This window comes from Cebus imitator, unplaced genomic scaffold (genome assembly GCF_001604975.1).
Source record: "Cebus imitator isolate Cc_AM_T3 unplaced genomic scaffold, Cebus_imitator-1.0 Scaffold115, whole genome shotgun sequence".
Taxonomy (NCBI): Eukaryota; Metazoa; Chordata; class Mammalia; order Primates; family Cebidae; genus Cebus; species Cebus imitator.
This window is the reverse complement of record NW_016107430.1, coordinates 2,181,449-2,200,612: the sequence shown is the minus strand read 5'-3', so window position 1 is coordinate 2,200,612 and position 19,164 is coordinate 2,181,449. Positions and strand designations below refer to the sequence as shown.

Below are 19,164 nucleotides of genomic sequence, written 5' to 3'. Positions count from 1 at the left end.
GGGATTACAGGTGTGAGCCACAGCACCCAGCCTCATCTCATTAAAAAAAAAAAAAATTGTTAATTGCCAAATGTTGCATAAAACATTCCACCTTGCTTTCAGAAGCTGTTTTTTAATAAATCTGGATGTACATTAAAGTTACAGATCCCTTAGGTATAACCTCTTGGTAACAGGAGAAAATAGGCATGACTACCATTATCTTTCATTAGAGGCTAATGAGCATTGGTAACATATCTGACATTTGCACACTTGCTATGTGCTAGTCACTGAGGCACAGAGTATTGATACCTTGCCCAAGGTCTCACAGTAAGAAGCAGATACATGTGCAGCACTATCCCGCTTTCATGAAGTTAGGTGTATAAGCTCAGGTTCCAGAAAACTTAAAGGAAGTCTTCATCCACAGAGCATGGAGATCTGAAGGGAAAACCCAGGTGTGAGCAATGAGATATTTGATCTCTCTAAAATTTCCTCTTTTTTCTGTAAGTAGAAGAAATAGGCTCCCCTGAGGATTATATTTCAAGTAAAAAGTCAAGTAGTCACTGCAACGTATTGATCCCCACTGTGTGGCAGCCCTCCATTAGGCACTTTCACCATGAGGTTACAGATCAGAAAAAGGCAGTTCAGAGGCTAGCTGATGAGAGATGGACAGAGGCTTGCCTGGGGTATACACTTGTTTTGCATGAAGCTTGTCTTTTCTTTATACAGAGCAGTGCTCCATGCTGCTTACATGGCTGTTTCGTATCCTAATTAATTTTGGGGCTCTCTGTTGGATTTTAATTACAGACCTATTAATTCATGGGAAGAGTAGACAGATGTTATAGGTTGGTCATAGCAAATTAATAGGCAAGTGCTGAGTAGAAAGTCCTGAAGACTCTTAGTAATTGACTCACAAAAAAACTTGTCACTTGGAAGTTGGAAATACAACCAGAATATCTGTAGCTACCTAGTATTTTTAAAAGGAAAGACACCAAGGCTGAAAACACTGATTTCAGTTTGGACTTGCATTTTCTATTGAGGTGGGAAGGGAGAGTTAGGGATGTCATTAATAGAATGAATGAGAATGAGATTGGGCTGGGTCACCTGGAAAAACTTGAGCAAAGTCCCCTGGAATGATATAAACATAATGTTGGCAAAAAAAGAGTAAACAGACATTTTATTTCCAGCAGGATTTGTCCTCAAACCTCATTACAGTCATGCAACACATAAAAACACTAAGGTCAGTGACAGGTGGCATATCCGATGGTGGTCCCATGAGATTATAATGGAGCTAAAAAATTCTTCTCACCTGGTGACATCACAGCCATTCTAACATTGTAATGCAAAGCATAGCTCATGTGTTTGCGGTGACACTGGTGTAAACAAACCTATTGCTCTGCTAGGTGAATAAAATTATAGCACATACAATTATGCATAGTTCATAATACTTGTTAATAATACTAAACAACTATGTTACTGGTTTATATATTTACTATGCTTTTATCATTACTTTAGAGTATATTCCTTCTACCTATTAAGAAAAGTTAAATGTAAAACAGCCTCAGGCAGGTCTTTCAACAGGTATATAGAAGAAGACGTTGTTTTTTTTGTTTGTTTGTTTATTTTTTAGGCAGAGTTTGTTTATTTTTTGTTTGTTTATTTATTGTTATTGTTTATTTTTTAGGCAGAGTTTCGCTCTTGTTGCCCAGACTAGAGTGCAATGGCATGATCTTGGCTCACTGCAACCTCTGCGTCCTGGGTTCAAGCAATTCTCCTGCCTCAGCCTCCTGAGTAGCTGGGATTACAGGCACCCGCCACCTGCCTGGCTAATTTTTTGTATTTTTAGTAGACATGGGGTTTTGCTATATTGACCAGGCTGGTCTAAAACTCCTGACCTCAGGTGATCCACCTGCACTGACCTCCCAAAGTGCTGGGATTACAGGCGTGAGACATGAGCCATCACAGCCAGCCCAGAAGAAAGCATTGTTATCACAGGAGATGACAGCTCCATGCATGCTATTGCCCCTGAAGACAGTGGGATATGTGGAGGTGGAAGACAATGATATTGATGATCCTGAGCCTGTGTAGGCCTAGGATAATGTGTATGTTTGTGTCTTAGTTTTTAACAAAAAAAATTTAAAAAGCAAAATAATATTTAAAAAAATAAAAAATATATAAAGGATATATGAAAAAGGATACAAAGAAAGAAAATATTTTTGTATGGCTGTACAATGTGTTTCCTGTAAGCTAAATGTTATTACAAAAGAGTCAAAAATTTTAAAAATTAAAATGTATATAAAGTGTATTACTCAGGGTTCTCTAAAGGAACAGAACTAATAGGATATATATACATATATATGAATATATATAAAGGGGAATTTATTAAGTATTAATTTACATGATCACAGGGTCCCACAATAGGCTGTCTGCAACCTTGAGGAGCAAGGAGAGCCAGTCCCCGCCTCAAAACTGAGGAACTTGGAGTCTGATGTTTGAGGGCAGGAAGCATCCAACACGGGAAAAAGATGTAGGCTGGAAGGCAAAGCCAATCTTGTCTTTTCACGTTTTTTTGCCTGCCTTATATTCACTGGCAGCTGATTAGATGGTGCCCACCAGATTAAGGGTGGGTCTGCCTCCCCAGCCCACTGACTCAAATGTTAATTTCCTTTGGCAACACCCTCACACACATGCCAGGATCAACACTTCACATCCTAGAATCCAGTGAAGTTGACCCTCAGTATTAACCATCACATAAAGTAAAAAAGTTACAGTAAGCTAAGGTTAATTTATTATTAAAGCAAATATTTAAAATAAATGTAGTGTGGCCTAAGTGTGCAGTGTTTCTATAGTCTACAGTGGTGTACAGTAATATCCTAGGCTTTAACATTCACTCACCACTCACTCCTAAACTACCCAGAGCAGCTTCTAGTCCTGCAAACTCCATTCATGGTAGTTGCCCCTATAGGTGTAGCATTTTTTAATCTTTTATACTGAATTTTTACTGTACCTTTTCTATGCTTAAATGTGTTTAGATATGCAAATACTTACCATTGTATTCCAATTGCCTACAGTCTTCAGTAGAGTAACATGTTGTGTAGGTTTGTAGCCTAGGAGCAATAGGCTATACCATCTAGCCTAGGTATATAGTAGGCTAAACCATTTAGGTTTGTGTAAGTACACTTTGTGGTGTTTGCACAATGATGAAATCACCTAAGGAGACATTTCTCGGAACTTTTCCTTGTCATTAATTGATGCATGCCTGTGTAAAACTTTAGAAAGAATTTAAATTATGGAGAATTAATTTTAGCCTTAGTTAAAAGGCTAGAACCAAAGCTGGGGAAATGACCATTTTTTCCTCTAAGTTCACTTCCAGTTTTGGAACTTTGTCCCATTGTGGAGAGAAGCCATGCCAAAAGAGCGGGAGTGCAAAAAAGCCGCTTTGCCCCAATGCAAAGATGTCCATGCCCTGGCTGTGCGCTGGCCTAGCCCTGGGAAAGGGGACATCAGAAGTGACAGAGCTGGTCAGCCTCTTCTCATTTGGAAACAGCGCTGGCTATAGCTGGTGTTTGAAGGAACCCCACAGAAAGGGGAGGGAAATCCATGCAAATAAGGTGACATTTTATCATATGTTAAAGCTTCTGCCCTTCAGAGCACAGCCTGCCAACTAAGTCTGTCATCCCGCACTCCTGCCCTCAGAAGCTGAAGTGTTTTCCTCCTCACCCTGACTCATCCCTGGGCAGGAGTAAAAGGAGGATGGGGAGAAGAAAGGAGCTTGAGTCGTCCATCGAGGTCAATGCCTGTCTCTGCTGGGAAATCAAACCACCCAAGTGTTGAGATTATAAGGCAGGATTTCTTTCTGTCAACAAAAGCATCCTTTTAGGTATGAATTGGAATTACAGAGAAAAGAATTTAGAGCCTCGAGAACTTCCTAATTAGTAGAGCGGTGAGATGGTAGAATAAACAAAGATAATGGAAAATCTCTTTAACACCTAAAAGGAAAAGGCAAACAAATGTAATATGTAGCATTATTACAGTAAGTTATTACAAATGTAATAAGTAACAAGAAGAAATTGAGTAGACCTCCTACCTTTTCAATATAATTCTTACCAGTCTTTTAAGACCTTCAAATTAGGTGTCCCTTGTATTTTCTTCCAACACACACTTGCATATTTACTATGATATCTGTTCATGGACAGAGAATGTAGTCTATTCTGTGTCTAAATATTGCTTTTCCTTACAGAAACATGGTGTTATTTTTAAGAAGAGTTACCAAAACAACTAAATTCTAAATTTTGCTTTTCCTTACAGAAACATGGTGTTATTTTTAAGAAGAGTTCCCAAAACAACTACAGTCGTGCATCACTTGACAATGGAAATATGTTCTGAGAAATGTGTCATTGGGTGATTATATTCTTGGTTGTCTGAACATCATAGAATGTACTTACACAAACCTACATGGTACAGCTGATTACACACCTGGTCTATTTGGTAGCCTATTGTTCCTAGGCTGCAAATCTGCATGGCATGTTACTGTACTGAAGGCTATTAGAACACAATGATAAGTATTTGCATATCTAAACGTATTTAAACATGGAAAAGGTACAGTAAAAATATGACATAAAAGCTAAAAGCTGCTACACCTGCATAGAGCACTAACTGAATAGAGCTTGCAGGACTGGAAGTTGTGAGACAGAGAGAGTGACAAGTGAATGTGAAAGTCTAGGACATTATTGTGCACTATTGTAAATGATAAAAGCAGTGTACACTTAGGCTACACTAAATTTATTTTAAGTTTTTTCTTCAGTAATTAACTTGAGCTTACTGTAACTTTTTTACCTCATAAACTTTTACTTTTTTTTTTTAACTTTTTTCTCCTTTGTAATAACATTTAGCTTTAAACACAAACACATTAAACATCTGTACAAAATATTTCTTTATATTCTTATTCTATAACCTTTTTTCTTTTTGAACAATTCTTTCTCCCTTCCCCTTTTCCTTCCTCCCCTTTCTCCCCTTCCTGCCCTTCCTTTTCTCCCTTCCCCTCCTCCCTCCCCCCTCCCTCCCTCCCTTCTTCCTTCCTTCCTTCTTTCTTTCCGTCCTTTCTTCCTTCCTTCCTTCCTTCCTTCTTTCATTTCTCTCTCTCTCCTCTCTCTCTCTGGCTGAATACAGGGTCTTGCTCTGTTGCTTACGCTGGAATACAGTGGCACAATCTTGGTTCACTATAGCCTCAATCTCTCAGGTTCAATTGCTCCTCCCACCTCAGCCACCTGAGTAGCTGAAACTACAGGCACACACCACCATGGCTAACTTTGTATTTTTTGCAGAGGTGTGGTTTCATCATGTTGCTCAGCTAGTCTAGAACTTGTGACCTCAAGCCATCTGCCTGCCTCAGCCTCCCAAAGTGCTGGGATTACAGGCGTGAGCCACCACACCCAGACTGTAAGGTCTTTTCTATTTTTAAAATTGTTATTTATTTATTTATTTTACTTTTTAAATGTTTTCGTTAAAAACAAAGACATAAACACACACATCAGCCTAGGCCTACACAGGGTCAGGATCATCAATTTCAGTATCTTTCACCCCTACATCTTGTCCCACTGGAAGGTCTTCAGGGGAAATAATATATGTAGAACTGTCATCTCCTATGATAACAATGCCTTTTTCTGGAATGCCTCGTAAGGACCTGCTCGAGACTGTTTAACAGTTAACTATTTTTTTTTTTAAATAAGTAGGAGTACACTCTAAAGTAATGATAAAAAGTATAGAATAGCAAATATATAAACCAGTAACATAGTTGTGCATTAACATGATGGACTGTATATAATTGTCATTAGGTGATAGGAATTTTTTAGGTCCATTATAATCTTATGGGACCACTACTGTGTATGCGGTCCTTCACTGACCAAAACATCATTATGTTGTATATGACTATATTCAAATGGTATAAAATCAGCTGAGTGTGGTAGGTCACACCTGTAATCCTAGCACTTTGGGAGGCCAAGGCGGGTTGACCACTTGAGGTCAGGAGTTTGAGACCAGCCTGGCCAACATGGCGAAACCCCATATCTACTAAAATTACAAAAATTAGCCAGGTGCGGTGGCACATGCTTGTAGTCCCAGCTACTCGGGAGGCAGAGACACAAGAATCACTTCAACTCAGGATGCAGAGGTTGCAGTGAGCCAAGATCATGCCAGTGCACTCCATCCTGGGTGACAGAGCAAGACTCTGTCTCAAAAATAAAAATAAATAAATAAAATTGATGTTATTTTTCCTAAAAATTTTTAATAATGAGTGTTTCCATAGGCTAAATGCATAGTTATAATCCTCAAACATCACTGAGCTGATCCAGCATTTAATTGTCTGAAGTAAAGTGTCTTTTTTCTCCTTTAACCGCCAGCACCCTCATTATTAGAATGTCTCGTACATTCTTTTTTAATGACTTGTTATATCTCTTGTTATTGCAAAATGAAGCTCAGAGCCTCTCAAAGTAGCTGCAACCAGCCAGCAAAAGCATTCTTACTACACTATGTGGATGACAGATTTTTTTCTCCTTATTCATATTGCTAGTTGTTGGCCATGCCTTTACAACCAATACTTGTCCTTGCAATGCAAATAGTGTTCCTAATTTCTCAATTTTATAATAGGCAAGTCATGTTATGAAAACATAAATTGCAAGAGAACTGCCTGTTTCAGAATTGTGTTTTCCACAACTGGCTGCACACCAAAATCACCTGAGGAACTGTTAAACATCAGAGCTTCTTACTTGCACATCAGATGAGCAGAATCAGAATCTCTGGGAGTAGAGTCTGGGAATCTGTGTTGTTCAAAAGCTTTCCCCAGGATTTAGGTGTACTGCCAGATTTGGAAACCACTATACAAAATGACCTCCTGTAGTCTCTCATTGTTTGAAAATCCTTTGAATGAAAAAGAAAATCAAAACTCTTTTTTTTCCCAATTAAGATTCTTGCAAATAATAATTTGCTCAATTAATTAGTATATAAAGAAGGAAAATAATTTGTTGTTATTCATTTGTTTGAGGAGGATATAAATTTATTGAGAGACATCCTTAGAAGAAATCATATGTAATTTTCTTTACAATGACTATGCAAGGAATAAATGTTTCCCAATAAAATGGAAGTGTCCAGTTGAGGCTGACCAAGGGTTTGGTGAGACAATGGATGTAAAAGTATCACAACAAAGATTGACACATTATAGATTAATAAGTGCTCAATAGGAATATTCTTCCTTGTAGACTTTACTCTCATATTTTCTCAGTCTCTGTCTTTCTTTGCAGATCTCCCAACCTCCTTCTATTTTCCATTAATATGAAGAATAAAACATATAACATTATTTTAAAAGTCAGAGATTATATAATATTAGATGTTATTCTCTGGAATGTAATTGGAATGAAATGTGATATTTCCAGTTTTACTGATTCACTGTTCCCTTAACTAGTCTCTAATGAATTAGCTTCTCTATATTAGAAGCTAATTTTTCTCTGTTTTCTTGAAGATTAGCAACTGTTCAAACAAGAGTAGATCAATTTCTTCTTTTTGATTCCAAAGAATTTTGTACCTAAGCTATAGAGTTATCACACACTGGCTTTTATTTTAGTTACCTAAATGTACATTCATTTTTCTCCATTTTGATCACTCTTTGTAAATCTCCATAGTTGCTTACCCATTGTAGATACTCATTGAATGTTACTCTGTTCTATGTATTTATCACAATTGTGATTGGTTGGATTTGGGGGTATTATTTCCTCCCTGCCTGCCTTCTCTCTTGTATGAGAAAGCTCTCTGAGTCAGTACTGTCTCTTACATGGTGACGAGAAAGTGCCTTAACTTTCAAATGGCCTTCCAATTTCTTTCCATTTCTCTGTCATCCTTCACAAGTTGTTTATTTTTTGCTTTCTCTACTTCCTTACCTCACATTCTCTTCTGAACACATTCTAAGTGTTTTCTTTCACTGCATGGATACCTCTTTCATTATGATTACCAGTGATCCAAGAGGGCCCATCTCTTTGTCTTGTATTATTGATTCCTCTGCAGCATTCAAAAAAGCTGATACTTCCTTTTTGAAAGATTCTTTCCACTTGATTCTGTGACCCCAAACATTTAGTTTCTTTAGTTTCTTCCTGATCTTAAACATTGCACTTTTTTCAGTGGTTCTGCCCCTCAGTCAGATCAGTAAAGTTAGATGCCCCAGGGCTCCGTTCTGGGTGCTTTTTTCTTCTTTATTCACATACTCTTCCTCAGGTGATCTCATCTCATCCCGTGGGTTTGGATGAAATATACAGTCTATGTACAGATGAATCCAAAAACATACTTTTGTTTGTACATTTTCTTGGAACTTCTGACTTTTCCATCAAACTGCCTAACTGACACAGCCAAATAAATCTATTAGCCATGTCAAACACAACATGACTGAAAGAGAACTTATTTCACCCCCAAATACCCTCCTTATCCAGTCTTCTTTACTTTCCCTAATAAGATTACAGTGTGCCATGTTGCCTGGGACCCAAACCTGGACCTTATCCTTGATCTCTCACTTTCTTTTGCCTGCCACTCAGTGAATATTGTGGATTCCCAAGATGTATCCTTAATCTATCCATTTCTCTTTGTCTCCATCCCTGGCAGCCTAATCTAAGATACCCTAATTTCTAGCTGAAAAAGCCTTTTGGCTCATTGCCCTGCTCCAAGTCTTGCATCTCTATATTCCACTTTTTCCAAAGTAGATAAACTTTTAAAAACACAAATCTGGTTATGTCATACATCCTCTCCCCATGACTTAAACCTATCAATGGCTTTGACTCCACAGTTTAGACTAAAATTCAAATTATCTGTCTTGATCTATAAAATTTTATGCTAGTGGTTCTTAAGCTTGTGCATGCATCATAGTCACCAGAAGGTCTATTAAAACGCAGAGCAATGAGCCCCATCCCAGAGTTTCCGATTTGGTAAACATGGAATGTAGGTAGAGAATTTACATTTCTAACAAGTTCCCAGGTGACAAGTGTGCTCCCGGTTTGGGGACCAAACTTTGTAAACCAGTACTCCATGCAATCTGCCCTTGCCTACTTCTGATCTGAGCCCCTATTAACTTTCTTCTCTTTTCTCTATGCTCCATCCATGCTGGCCCTCTTTCTCCACATTATAACTTTCTTTTTTTTAATTCTCATTTTTTAGTTTCTTTAGAGACAGGGTATCCCTCTGCTGCTGAGGCTGGAGTGTAGTAGCATGATCATAGTTCATGTAACTTCAAACTCCTGGGTTCAAGCAGTCCTCCTGCCTCAGCCTCCTGTGTAGCTAGGACTACAGATGTATGTAGTCCTACCAGACTAAATTAGAATTTTCATATTAATATTCAGTCTTTCTGGAATATTCTCTTTCCAATCTTGATTTTGGGACTGATGGTTCTTTCTTGTTATTGAAATCTTAAATCACTAACATAGAAAGGCCCTTCCTCACTGCCCAATCTAAAGAATTCCCCAAACTCTGTATTAGTCCATTTTTGGTGCTGATAAAGACATACCTGAGACTGGGTAATTTGCCAAAGAAAGAAGTTTAATTGGACTTACAGTTCTAGGTGGTGGGAGAAGCCTCACAATCATGGCGGAAGGCAAGGAGGAGCAAGTCACATCTTATGTGGATGGTGGCAGGCAAAGAGAGAGCTTGTGCAGGAAAACTCCCCCTCAAAATAACCATCAGACGTTGTGAGACTTACTCACTGTTAAGAGAACAGCTCGGGAAAGACCTGGTCCCATGATTCTCCCACTAGGTCCTTCTGACAACACATGAGAATTCAAGATGAGATTTGGGTGGGGACACAGCCAAACCATATCATTCTACTCCTGGCCCTCCCAAATCTCATGTCCTCACATTTCAAAACCAATCATGCTTTCCCAATATTCCCCCAAAGTCTTAACTCATTTCATCATTAACTCAGAAGTCCACAGTCCAAAGTCTCTTCAGAGACAAGACAAGTCCCCTCTGCCTATGAGGCTGTAAAATCACAAGCAAGTTAGTTACTTCCTAGATACAGGGAGTACAGGCATTGGATAAATACAGCCATTCCAAATGGGAGACATTGGCCAAAGCAGAGGGACTATAGGCCCCAGGCAAGTCGGAAATCCAGCAGCCAGTCAAATCTTAAAGTTCCAAAATGATCTTCTTTGACTCCAGGTTTCACATTCAGGTCACACTGATGCAAGAGGTGGGTTCCCATGGTCTTGGAAAGCTCTGCCCCTGTGACTTTTCAGGGTATAGAACTTTCCTCCTGGCTGCTCTCATGGGCTGGCATCGTCTGTGGCCTTTCCAGGTGCACAGTGCAAGCTGTCAGTGGATCTACCATTCTGGGGTCTGGAGGATGGTGGCCTTCTTCTCATAGCTCCACTAGATGGTGCCCCAGTAGGGACTCTGTGTGGAGGCTCCAACCCCATATTTCCCTTCTGCACTGCCCTAGCAGAGGTTCTCCATGTGGGCCCCGACCCTGCAGAAAACTTTTGCCTGGGCTTCCAGGTGTTTCCATATATCTTCTGAAATCTAGTCGGAGGTTCCCAAACCTCAATTCGTGACTTCTGTGCACCCACAGGCCCAATATTACATGGAAGCTGCGAAGGCTTGGGGCTTCCACCATCTGAAGAAACAGCCCAACCTGTGCCTTGGTCCCTTTTAGTCATGGCCGGAGTGGCTGGGACCTGGTGCACCAAGTCCATAGACTGCACACTGCATAGAGACCCTGGCCCTGGCCCATGAAACCACTTTCTCCTAGGCCTCAGGGCCTGTGATGGGAAGAGCTTCTGTGAATACCTCAGACATACCCTAGAGACATTTTCCCCATTGCGCTGGGGATTAACATTCAGCTCCTTGTTACTTATGCAAATTTCTGCTACTGGCTTCAATTTCTCCTCAGAAAGTGGGTTTTCCTTTTCTATCACATTGTCAGGCTATAAATTTCCCAAACTTGTATTTTCTGCTCCTTTATAAAAATGAATGCCTTTAATAGCACCCAAGTCACCCCTTGAATGCTTTGCTGCTTAGAAATTTCTTCTGCCAGATATCCTAAATCATCTCTCTCAAGTTCAAAGTTCCACAGATCTCTAGGACAGGGGCAAAATGCCACCAGTCTCTTTGCTAAAACATAACAAGAGTCACCTTTGTGCCAGTTCCCAACAAGTTTCTCATCTCATGTGAGACCACCTCAGCCTGGACCTTACTGCCCATATCTCTATCAGGCTTTTGATCAAGGCCATTTAACAAGTCTCTAGGAAGCTCCAAACTCTCATATTTTCCTGTCTTCTTCTGAGCCCTGTAAACTGTTTCAACCTCTGCTTATTACCTAGTTAGAAAGTTGCTTCCACATTTTTAGGTATGTTTTCAGCAGTTCCCCACTCTACTGGTACGAATTTACTGTATAAGTCTGTTTTCACACTGCTGACAAAGACATACCCAAGACTAGGCAATTTACAAAAGAGATTTAATTGGACTTATAGTTTTACATGGCTGGGGAGGCCTCACAATCATGGTGGAAGGCAAGGAGGAGTAAGTCACATTTTATGTGAATGGCGAGGGGCAAAGAGAGCTTGTGGAAGAAAACTCCCCCTTATGATAAGATCTCACCAACAGATCTCATGATACTTACTGTCACAAGAATAGCACAGGAAAAACCTGCCCCCTTGATCTAATTACCTCCCACTGGGCCCCTCCCACAACACGTGGAAATTCAAGATAAGATTTGGGTGGGGACATAGCCAAATCATATCACTGTCTTTATCAAATCACTCTAATATAATATTCTGCACAGCACTTATCACCATCTTATTTTTCTTCATTATTTGTTCATTTTAAGTAAACTCCATGAGACCATGGGTATTATCTGTTTGATCTAACACTGTAGCCTCAGCAACTGAGAAAAATGCATGACACAGAGCAAATGCTCAATAAATAAACGCTAAATGATTGAGGAAGGGCTCTTAAAATATTTAATACATGAATGAGCAAAGACAACATTGAGCACACTTAAACTCAACCACTGGTGAGCTTTTGTAGAAGAGACTTCCACAGAGAAGAATGGGCCAAGAGTCCTCCCTTTACCTCTCTTGCATTCCTCAGCCCAGCTTCCTTCTTTTGAGAGCTAATAGTTTGATTGGATCTAGTTCGTCACTTCTCTGAATTAATGGTTCTTGTATTTGGGTATTAGAAACAAGTCCTTTATAGAGATGAGAGAAGTAATTGTGTAAATTTGACAGCGCAGCAGAAGAGGTATGCTTTTACTTAAAAGAAGTAAAAACAATAATGATGAATAATTATAATAATAAAAGTAATTTATAGACAGATTTCAGGGTAGGTGTAATGGCTCATGCCTATAATCCCAACATTTTGAGAGGCTGAGGCAAACAGATGACTCGAGCTGAAGAAGTTTTTGGTTTATTTTTTTGAGATGGAGTCTTGCTCTGTCACTCAGGTTGTAGTGCAGTGGCACAGTCTCAGCTCACTGCAACCTCCACCTCCCAGGTTCAAGCAATTCTCCTGTCTCAGCCTCTCAAGTAGCTAGGACTACAGGTGCATGGCACCATGCCCCAGTAATTTTTGTATTTTTAGTAGGGACACTGTTTCACCATATTGGTCAGGCTGGTCCTGAACTCCTGAGCTCAGGTGATTCACCCACCTTGGCCTCCCGAAGTGTAGGGGCTACAGGCGTGAGCCACAGTGCTCGGCCGAGCCCAAGGAGTTTGAGACCAGCTCTGGCAACATGGCAAAACCCCGTCTCTACAAACAAACAAACAAAACACAAAATGGTGCATGGCTGTAGTCCTACCTACTTGAGAGACGGAGGTGGGAGGATCACCCGAGCCTGGGAAGCCAAGGCTGCAGTGATTATATTACTGCACTCCAGCCTGGGTGACAGAGTGAGGCCCTGTCTCAAAAACAAAAATAAATAAATAATTAAAAAGAAATGGATTGCAAATTAAAATTTTAAAACAAATTAAAAACAAATCAGTAGCACATGTCAAGTCTGGGAAATATACTTACTTTAAACGGTTACTTTCTGTTATTCTCTATTTGAGTCCTCTGTTTTCTTCACAGAATTTATCATAACTCAATTTTATTTTTGTTTGTTTTTTGGTCTAGTTTTCTCACTTAAACTTAGTATGAGGTCTATAAACAATTGTGAAACAATGAATTAATGTTTCTGTTATAGTATATCTCACATTATCTTCACTCTTGATCTATCTTCCTTAAAGTTTTGAGGGTGGGAAAATATCTTTTTATTGTCATATTGGCAACCCAATGCCTGTCATTTAGAAGGCACTAAATAAATGCTTGCTGAATTGAATTGTTTCCCCTTTCCAGAGGTGAAAATGTACATCTGCCAGTCAACTGGTGACTTCTATGAATTTATTGATCTGCTTAGGTCAGAGTATGATGAATCAGTGCTGAATGCCATGGTGTGCTGAGACTGATTCCTACTGGTCCACAAGATCTAATTCCTATGTTGTTAAGAATCTTATGAGCTGACTGATGTCACGTTGGTACCTTGAAAACAGCCATGGTGGGAATATTAATAAATGCAAATTTTATTTATTAGAAATCAGCAAATGTCGGGAGGCTGAGGTGGGAGGATCACTTGAGCCCAGGAGTTCAAGGAGGCAGTGATCTGGGGTCACACCACTGCACTCTGACCTGGGGCACAGAGTGAGACACTGTCTCATATAAAAGGAAAAAGGAAAAAATAAAGAGAAAGCAATCAGCAAATGCAACAAACCAGATATTTTATTTCTTTGGATTATTCGTTTTATAGCCAATTGTTCCATTGCTGTCTGAGCATAAGAATAGTAAACAAGTATTGATTTCTTTTCTGCCTAGTTTCCATCTCTCAATTTTCTGATACTAGACCCTGGCTGAAATGACTGGTCTAAGACTTTAAGAAATAACTGAAGCTTTGTACCCTTTCACCATCACCTGCCTGCTGGCAAGATAAATAAGTTCTAGAAGTCTCTTATATAGCATAATGCCTATAGCTAATAATACTGTATTGTAGACTTAAAAATTGCTAAGAAGGTAGAGCTTATGTAAGTGTTTTTACCAGATGCACACACACACATAAAATAATAATAAAGGAAATGGCAGGAAACTTTGGGAAGTGATGGATGTTTATGGCCTTGGTGGTGATGATTTCATAGTTTATACTTATCCCCAAATTCGTTGAGTTGTATACATTAAATATATACAGCTTTTTAATCTGTCAATCATACATCCATAAAGTGGTTTAAAAAAGGTAAACATAGGATACAAGTTGATCCCCGATCTCTATTATAATTGTTCCTTATGGTTTCCGAACAGAACTGGGAAGGAAAAGTCCCCTTTGTCCTGGTGATAAAGCTGTGAAGATTAGAATTAGGACTGTTCTTCAGGCTGCTACATCGTTGCCTTCCCTATGGTTTAGTGATCGTAAGCCAGTGAGTTCTGCATTCTGCCAGTCCTCCCTGGCCCTTGCCTTTTTTGTTGTTTTTAAACTTGTTTTAATTGGGTTTTAGTCATTTATACACTGAAGAATCTGACGAATACAATACAGATAATCAAAGGTAATAGTTTATTAAAAGTGTACCTGTAAATGGGATGCAGCATAGAACAGTGGAGTTATTAAACCAGAAAACCTGAGTTAGTTGGCATGCCAGTTCCATCAATTAGTAGCTGTGAAAATTATTTAGCCTCCGTGGACTTTCATTTCTTTAAATGTAAAATGAGAATAAGACGCCTACTCTGATTTTTCCCCAAGGTTTCTAAACTGATCAAATATGACAATAGATGTGAAAGTGTTTTATAAAACATTATGATACCTGTATCTGTGATAGTATTATTAACCTCATTTTATAAAGCATAATGATACCTGTATCTGTGATAGTATTATTAACCTCATGAAGAAAGAATGTGATTTATCGAACAAATTGAGCATTAGAAAGTATTTCTGGTATTACTGAATAGAATAATTTATAAATGTTGAAAATTTTTAATGTCTTTGGTTATTAGGTTGTACAAAAGTGTGCCAAACACTAGGAATAAGCAACAATAGCAGCCAAACTTGTTATTGTCCTCAAATGCTTATTTTTAGAATAGTTTGGAGTGATAATATGGGAGAAGAAAACATTGACTAGGAAGCCAAGAGAACTGGATCCTGATACTGACTCAGTCACTAATCAACACATGACTTGAGACATGTCATTGCACTTCCCTGGACCTCAATATTCCCACTTGAACAATGAAGCATTTGGCCTAGTTCTCTAAAATGCCTTCTGGCTCAGTAAGTCAATAATCCTAATTGAGTAGACAGGGCATGCACACATGAACAGGTATAAGAATGCTTACAAAGTAATTTACCAGTAAGTACACGTAAGCAAAGGGAGTGTATATTAAGAATTTAAGTGGGTCAACTGAAAGAATGACCCTGCCTGAGTGGTCCTACTCAGGAAAAGTATTGACCTCTTGACTGATGAGTGCTATCTCATTGAACTGCTTATGATAGTAAATGAAAAAATAAATGTTCATCACATGAAACTGAACTGCATGCATTGACGTCTCCACAATAGATGCACAAATCAAGTGAAGTTCTACTTGGTGTTTGCTAGTGCCAGACACTCATATTCATTGTTTCTCTTCATTCCAGAGAAGTTTAGTAACTTGCCAAAGGTCACTCAGCTAGCAAGTGATATAATAAAAATCAAATGTAATTGTTTTGATGCTAAGTTCAATGTTCCCACTGCAGTACCATTACTGACTACCATCCACTTGACCCTACCCCATTGCTTGTAAACAGATTTGACTCTAGACCTCAAAAAACCTGGTCAACCATCTCTATTTGTCCCCTCCACACCTTTTGACTTACATAATGCTTTTCTGTTTTACAAAATTAAGTTTTTTTTTGTTTTTTTTTTTTTTTTTTTTTATTTCCTTTTTTTTTTTTTTTTTTGAAATTCCAGGAGCTGGCAGTTGCAGTTCCTATTGATTTCCCGTATACCAGTAGGGACGAGTAACCTCAATACATATGTCACTTGCTTGGGCAGCTTCCTGTCCTTCAATTCCCTACACCCAGATGACTCTTCCAACAATAATTCCTTTATAGTAAAGCATTCTTCTCAATTTTGAAGATGGAGAATTCTTTGTAAGAGAGAAAACATTATTACTAAGTTTCTTTGTAATACTTCTTGCTCTTTCATCTTGTTAGTCTTTACCACAGCCTCACTCTGTTTTGGCCACTGGAGTATTTCCTTGAGTTCCTACTAATAGATTAATGCATGGTGCTTTATTAAGATGTATGGATGTGTCACTCTAGTGCCATGCTAAGTATCAGCTGCTCTAGGGGCAGCTGCTGTTCTTCCCTTGACGTGAATCCTTCCATAAGCTCTGCAAAAAATTAAATGATTAGGCCATTCTGCTAGTGCCTAAGGCAACTTCCTGCATTCCCCCTTGTGAGTCCTCTATGGGAAATATTCCATACAATGAGATGAAAATAAACAGAGGGAAGTAAGTATATCTATCATGTGCCAGGCCAGATACTCTGTTTCAGAAAGCTCAGAAACAATAATGAGAAGTTATATTCTTTCTCAGTCAGAGCCAATTGCTTAGTTTTCAGATTGCACACAGTGAGCTGGAATCAACTAGGGAATGTCAGTCTTCATGAGTGTGCATTTGCTGCAGTTATTCAGTAGGTTCGCCCTTGAAAGCATGACTCTTCTTTCATCTCTGCTCATTAGAGTGTTCTGTAGACAGACCAGAGGTAACATGTCATGCATGCAGGTTAAAATAATCCTTAAAATTAGAATTATATAAAGGGTGCTCCCACTAATTGCCATATTTTGTTCACTCTGAGAAGGCATGAATGTAACTGGTGGAATCCACTTGGTTCAGATTGCTATGTTTTACAATTCCTAAGAGAGGTATTTAACTTGGGGCTTTCTGAAGGTGACAAAAGATTAGCTGAGAATGATCAACTCCAAGGTATATAATGGAAAAACCTCTGTTTAGCTTAGTATGCATTCTTTTACAGGGGAGGAATTTTTGAGATTTAGCATCTCATCATTAATTATTTTTAAAAACATAAAACCATTTACTCATAAGTTGAGGAAACAATTTTGTTTTTGCTATTGACTAAATGATAATATTTGGTTTACTACATATGGCAGTCCTATTTGGAATCCAGGTTATGCAAAATACTTTTCTGTTATTAAACTTTAAACGTAAGTCAGATAAATATAACATGTATTTTATTTTATTAAAGTCAAGCTGATTGATGTTTAATATGTATTCAGTAAGAGGCTGGGTGTGGTGGCGTATGCCTGTAATCCCAGGACTTTGGGAGAAGATCAAGGAGGGCGTATCACCTGAGGTCACGAGCTATAGACCAGCCTGGCCATCATGGTGAAACCCCATCTCTGCTAAATAAAAAAAAAAGAAAAAAAATACAAAAATTAGCATGCTGGTGCATGCCTGTAGTCCCAGCTACTCTGGAGGCTGAAGCACGAAAATCGCTTGAACCCAGAGGCAGAAGTTACAGCGAGCCAAGACCGTGCCCCAGCACTCCAGCCTGGATGACAGAGTGAGACTCCGCTCCCCTCCAAAAAAGAAATAATAATAATAATTTGTATACTGTAAGATTTATCCTTTTTGATAAAGTTTTATGAATTTTGACAAAAATATACAGTTGTATAACTGCATCCACAATCACAATGTACATCAAAATGTTCCATCACTCACAACATTTCCTTCATGTCCCTTTGTAGTTAATCTCCACCTCCCCCAACTCTTAAGCCTTTGACAACTATTTGTGCATTTCTTTAACTGTAGTTTTGTCTTTTCTAAAATGTCACATAAACGATATGTATAGTATGTTCTTTTTAAATCTGGCATCTTTCACTTAGCATACAGCTTTTGAGCTTCATCCTTGGTGCATGCATCAATAATTTGTTCCTTTTTGCTTTTAAGTAAGATTCTATTGTATAGACATGCCACACTTTATTCACTTATAAGTTAATAAGCATTTTCCTGCCAGTGTTGGCTAATACCAATAAAGTGACTATGAACATTCATGAAGTTTTTGTGTACACATATGCTTTCATTTCCCTTAGGTAACTACCTAGAAGTGGAATAGTTGGGTCATGTACTGAGTGTATATTTAACTTTTTAAGAAGTTGCCAACTGTCTTCCAAAGTGTTGCATGATTTTACATTTCTTTTTTTAGTTTTAAATGATTTTTTAAAAATTTATATGAAATAAAGACAACCCATATCGTTGACTTAAAAGTATTCTATTTCACATTATATTCAAGACTAAACATCTTCCAAACCATATTCATGAAGCTGATATGTGTTTTGCCAGTTTTCAAGAAATATCAGTTAAACCGTGATTAAATTTCAAGGTATCAGCTAAACATCCACTGAACATCTCCACTTGCAGTTAGCATTAGACTAAGTGCTTAAGGACAAGTAGTTTGATGCATTAAGTTAAGAAATACATATTTAAGACTTATAATATTATTTGCAGAATTCTTGGCATAGTTATTTAAGTTCCTTCTGGTGAGAAACTTGAGTTTTGTGTTTTCTTTCTTTCAGTTCCAAAAGCTCCGTTTTGAGCTCTCCAGGCTTTGGTGAAATTTCAGGTATGGGCAGGTCCAGTTGATAGTACCTGTGCACCACTTCTGTCCCTGCGCACATGGCCAGGAGGCTGGCTGCGAGCATTTTCAGGTAGGTGGACATGGGCATGCCTGCAGGCTTGGTCCGAGGGCATGAACTGCAGGAGTGCTGGGCAGCAGGTCTAAGGGCAGACAGGGATTTTACATTCTTATTAGCAGTGTGTGAGAAATACAGTTGCTTTACATCCTCACCAACATGTAACATGGTCAGTCTTTTTAATGTAGCCCTTCTAACAGGTGTGTAGTAATATCTCATTGTGGTTTTAATTTGCACTTTCCTAACAACTAATGAAATTATTAGGTATGAGTAGGTGTTCAACAAATCACAAGATATGTAGCATATTTCCATATACTTATTTGCTATTCATTTATTTTCTTTGATAAAGTGTCTAAATCCTTTCCCTTTTTAATTGGGTTGTTTCTAATTAAGTTGTGAAAGTTCTTTATATATTCTGGATATCAGTCCATTTTCCGATATGTATATTTTCCAAATATTTCCC

At 38.6% G+C, this 19,164-nt stretch overlaps 1 protein-coding gene across 1 annotated transcript; it reads right to left on the bottom strand.

Moving 5' to 3' along the window:
• Window positions 1-18,211: 18,211 nt before the first annotated feature.
• On the bottom strand, window positions 18,212-18,869 carry LOC108311459 (protein BRAWNIN-like). Its single transcript, XM_037742114.1, has one exon. The coding sequence runs from the start codon at window positions 18,867-18,869 to the stop codon at window positions 18,531-18,533; it is 339 nt and encodes a 112-aa protein (XP_037598042.1). The 3' UTR covers window positions 18,212-18,530.
• Window positions 18,870-19,164: the final 295 nt, after the last annotated feature.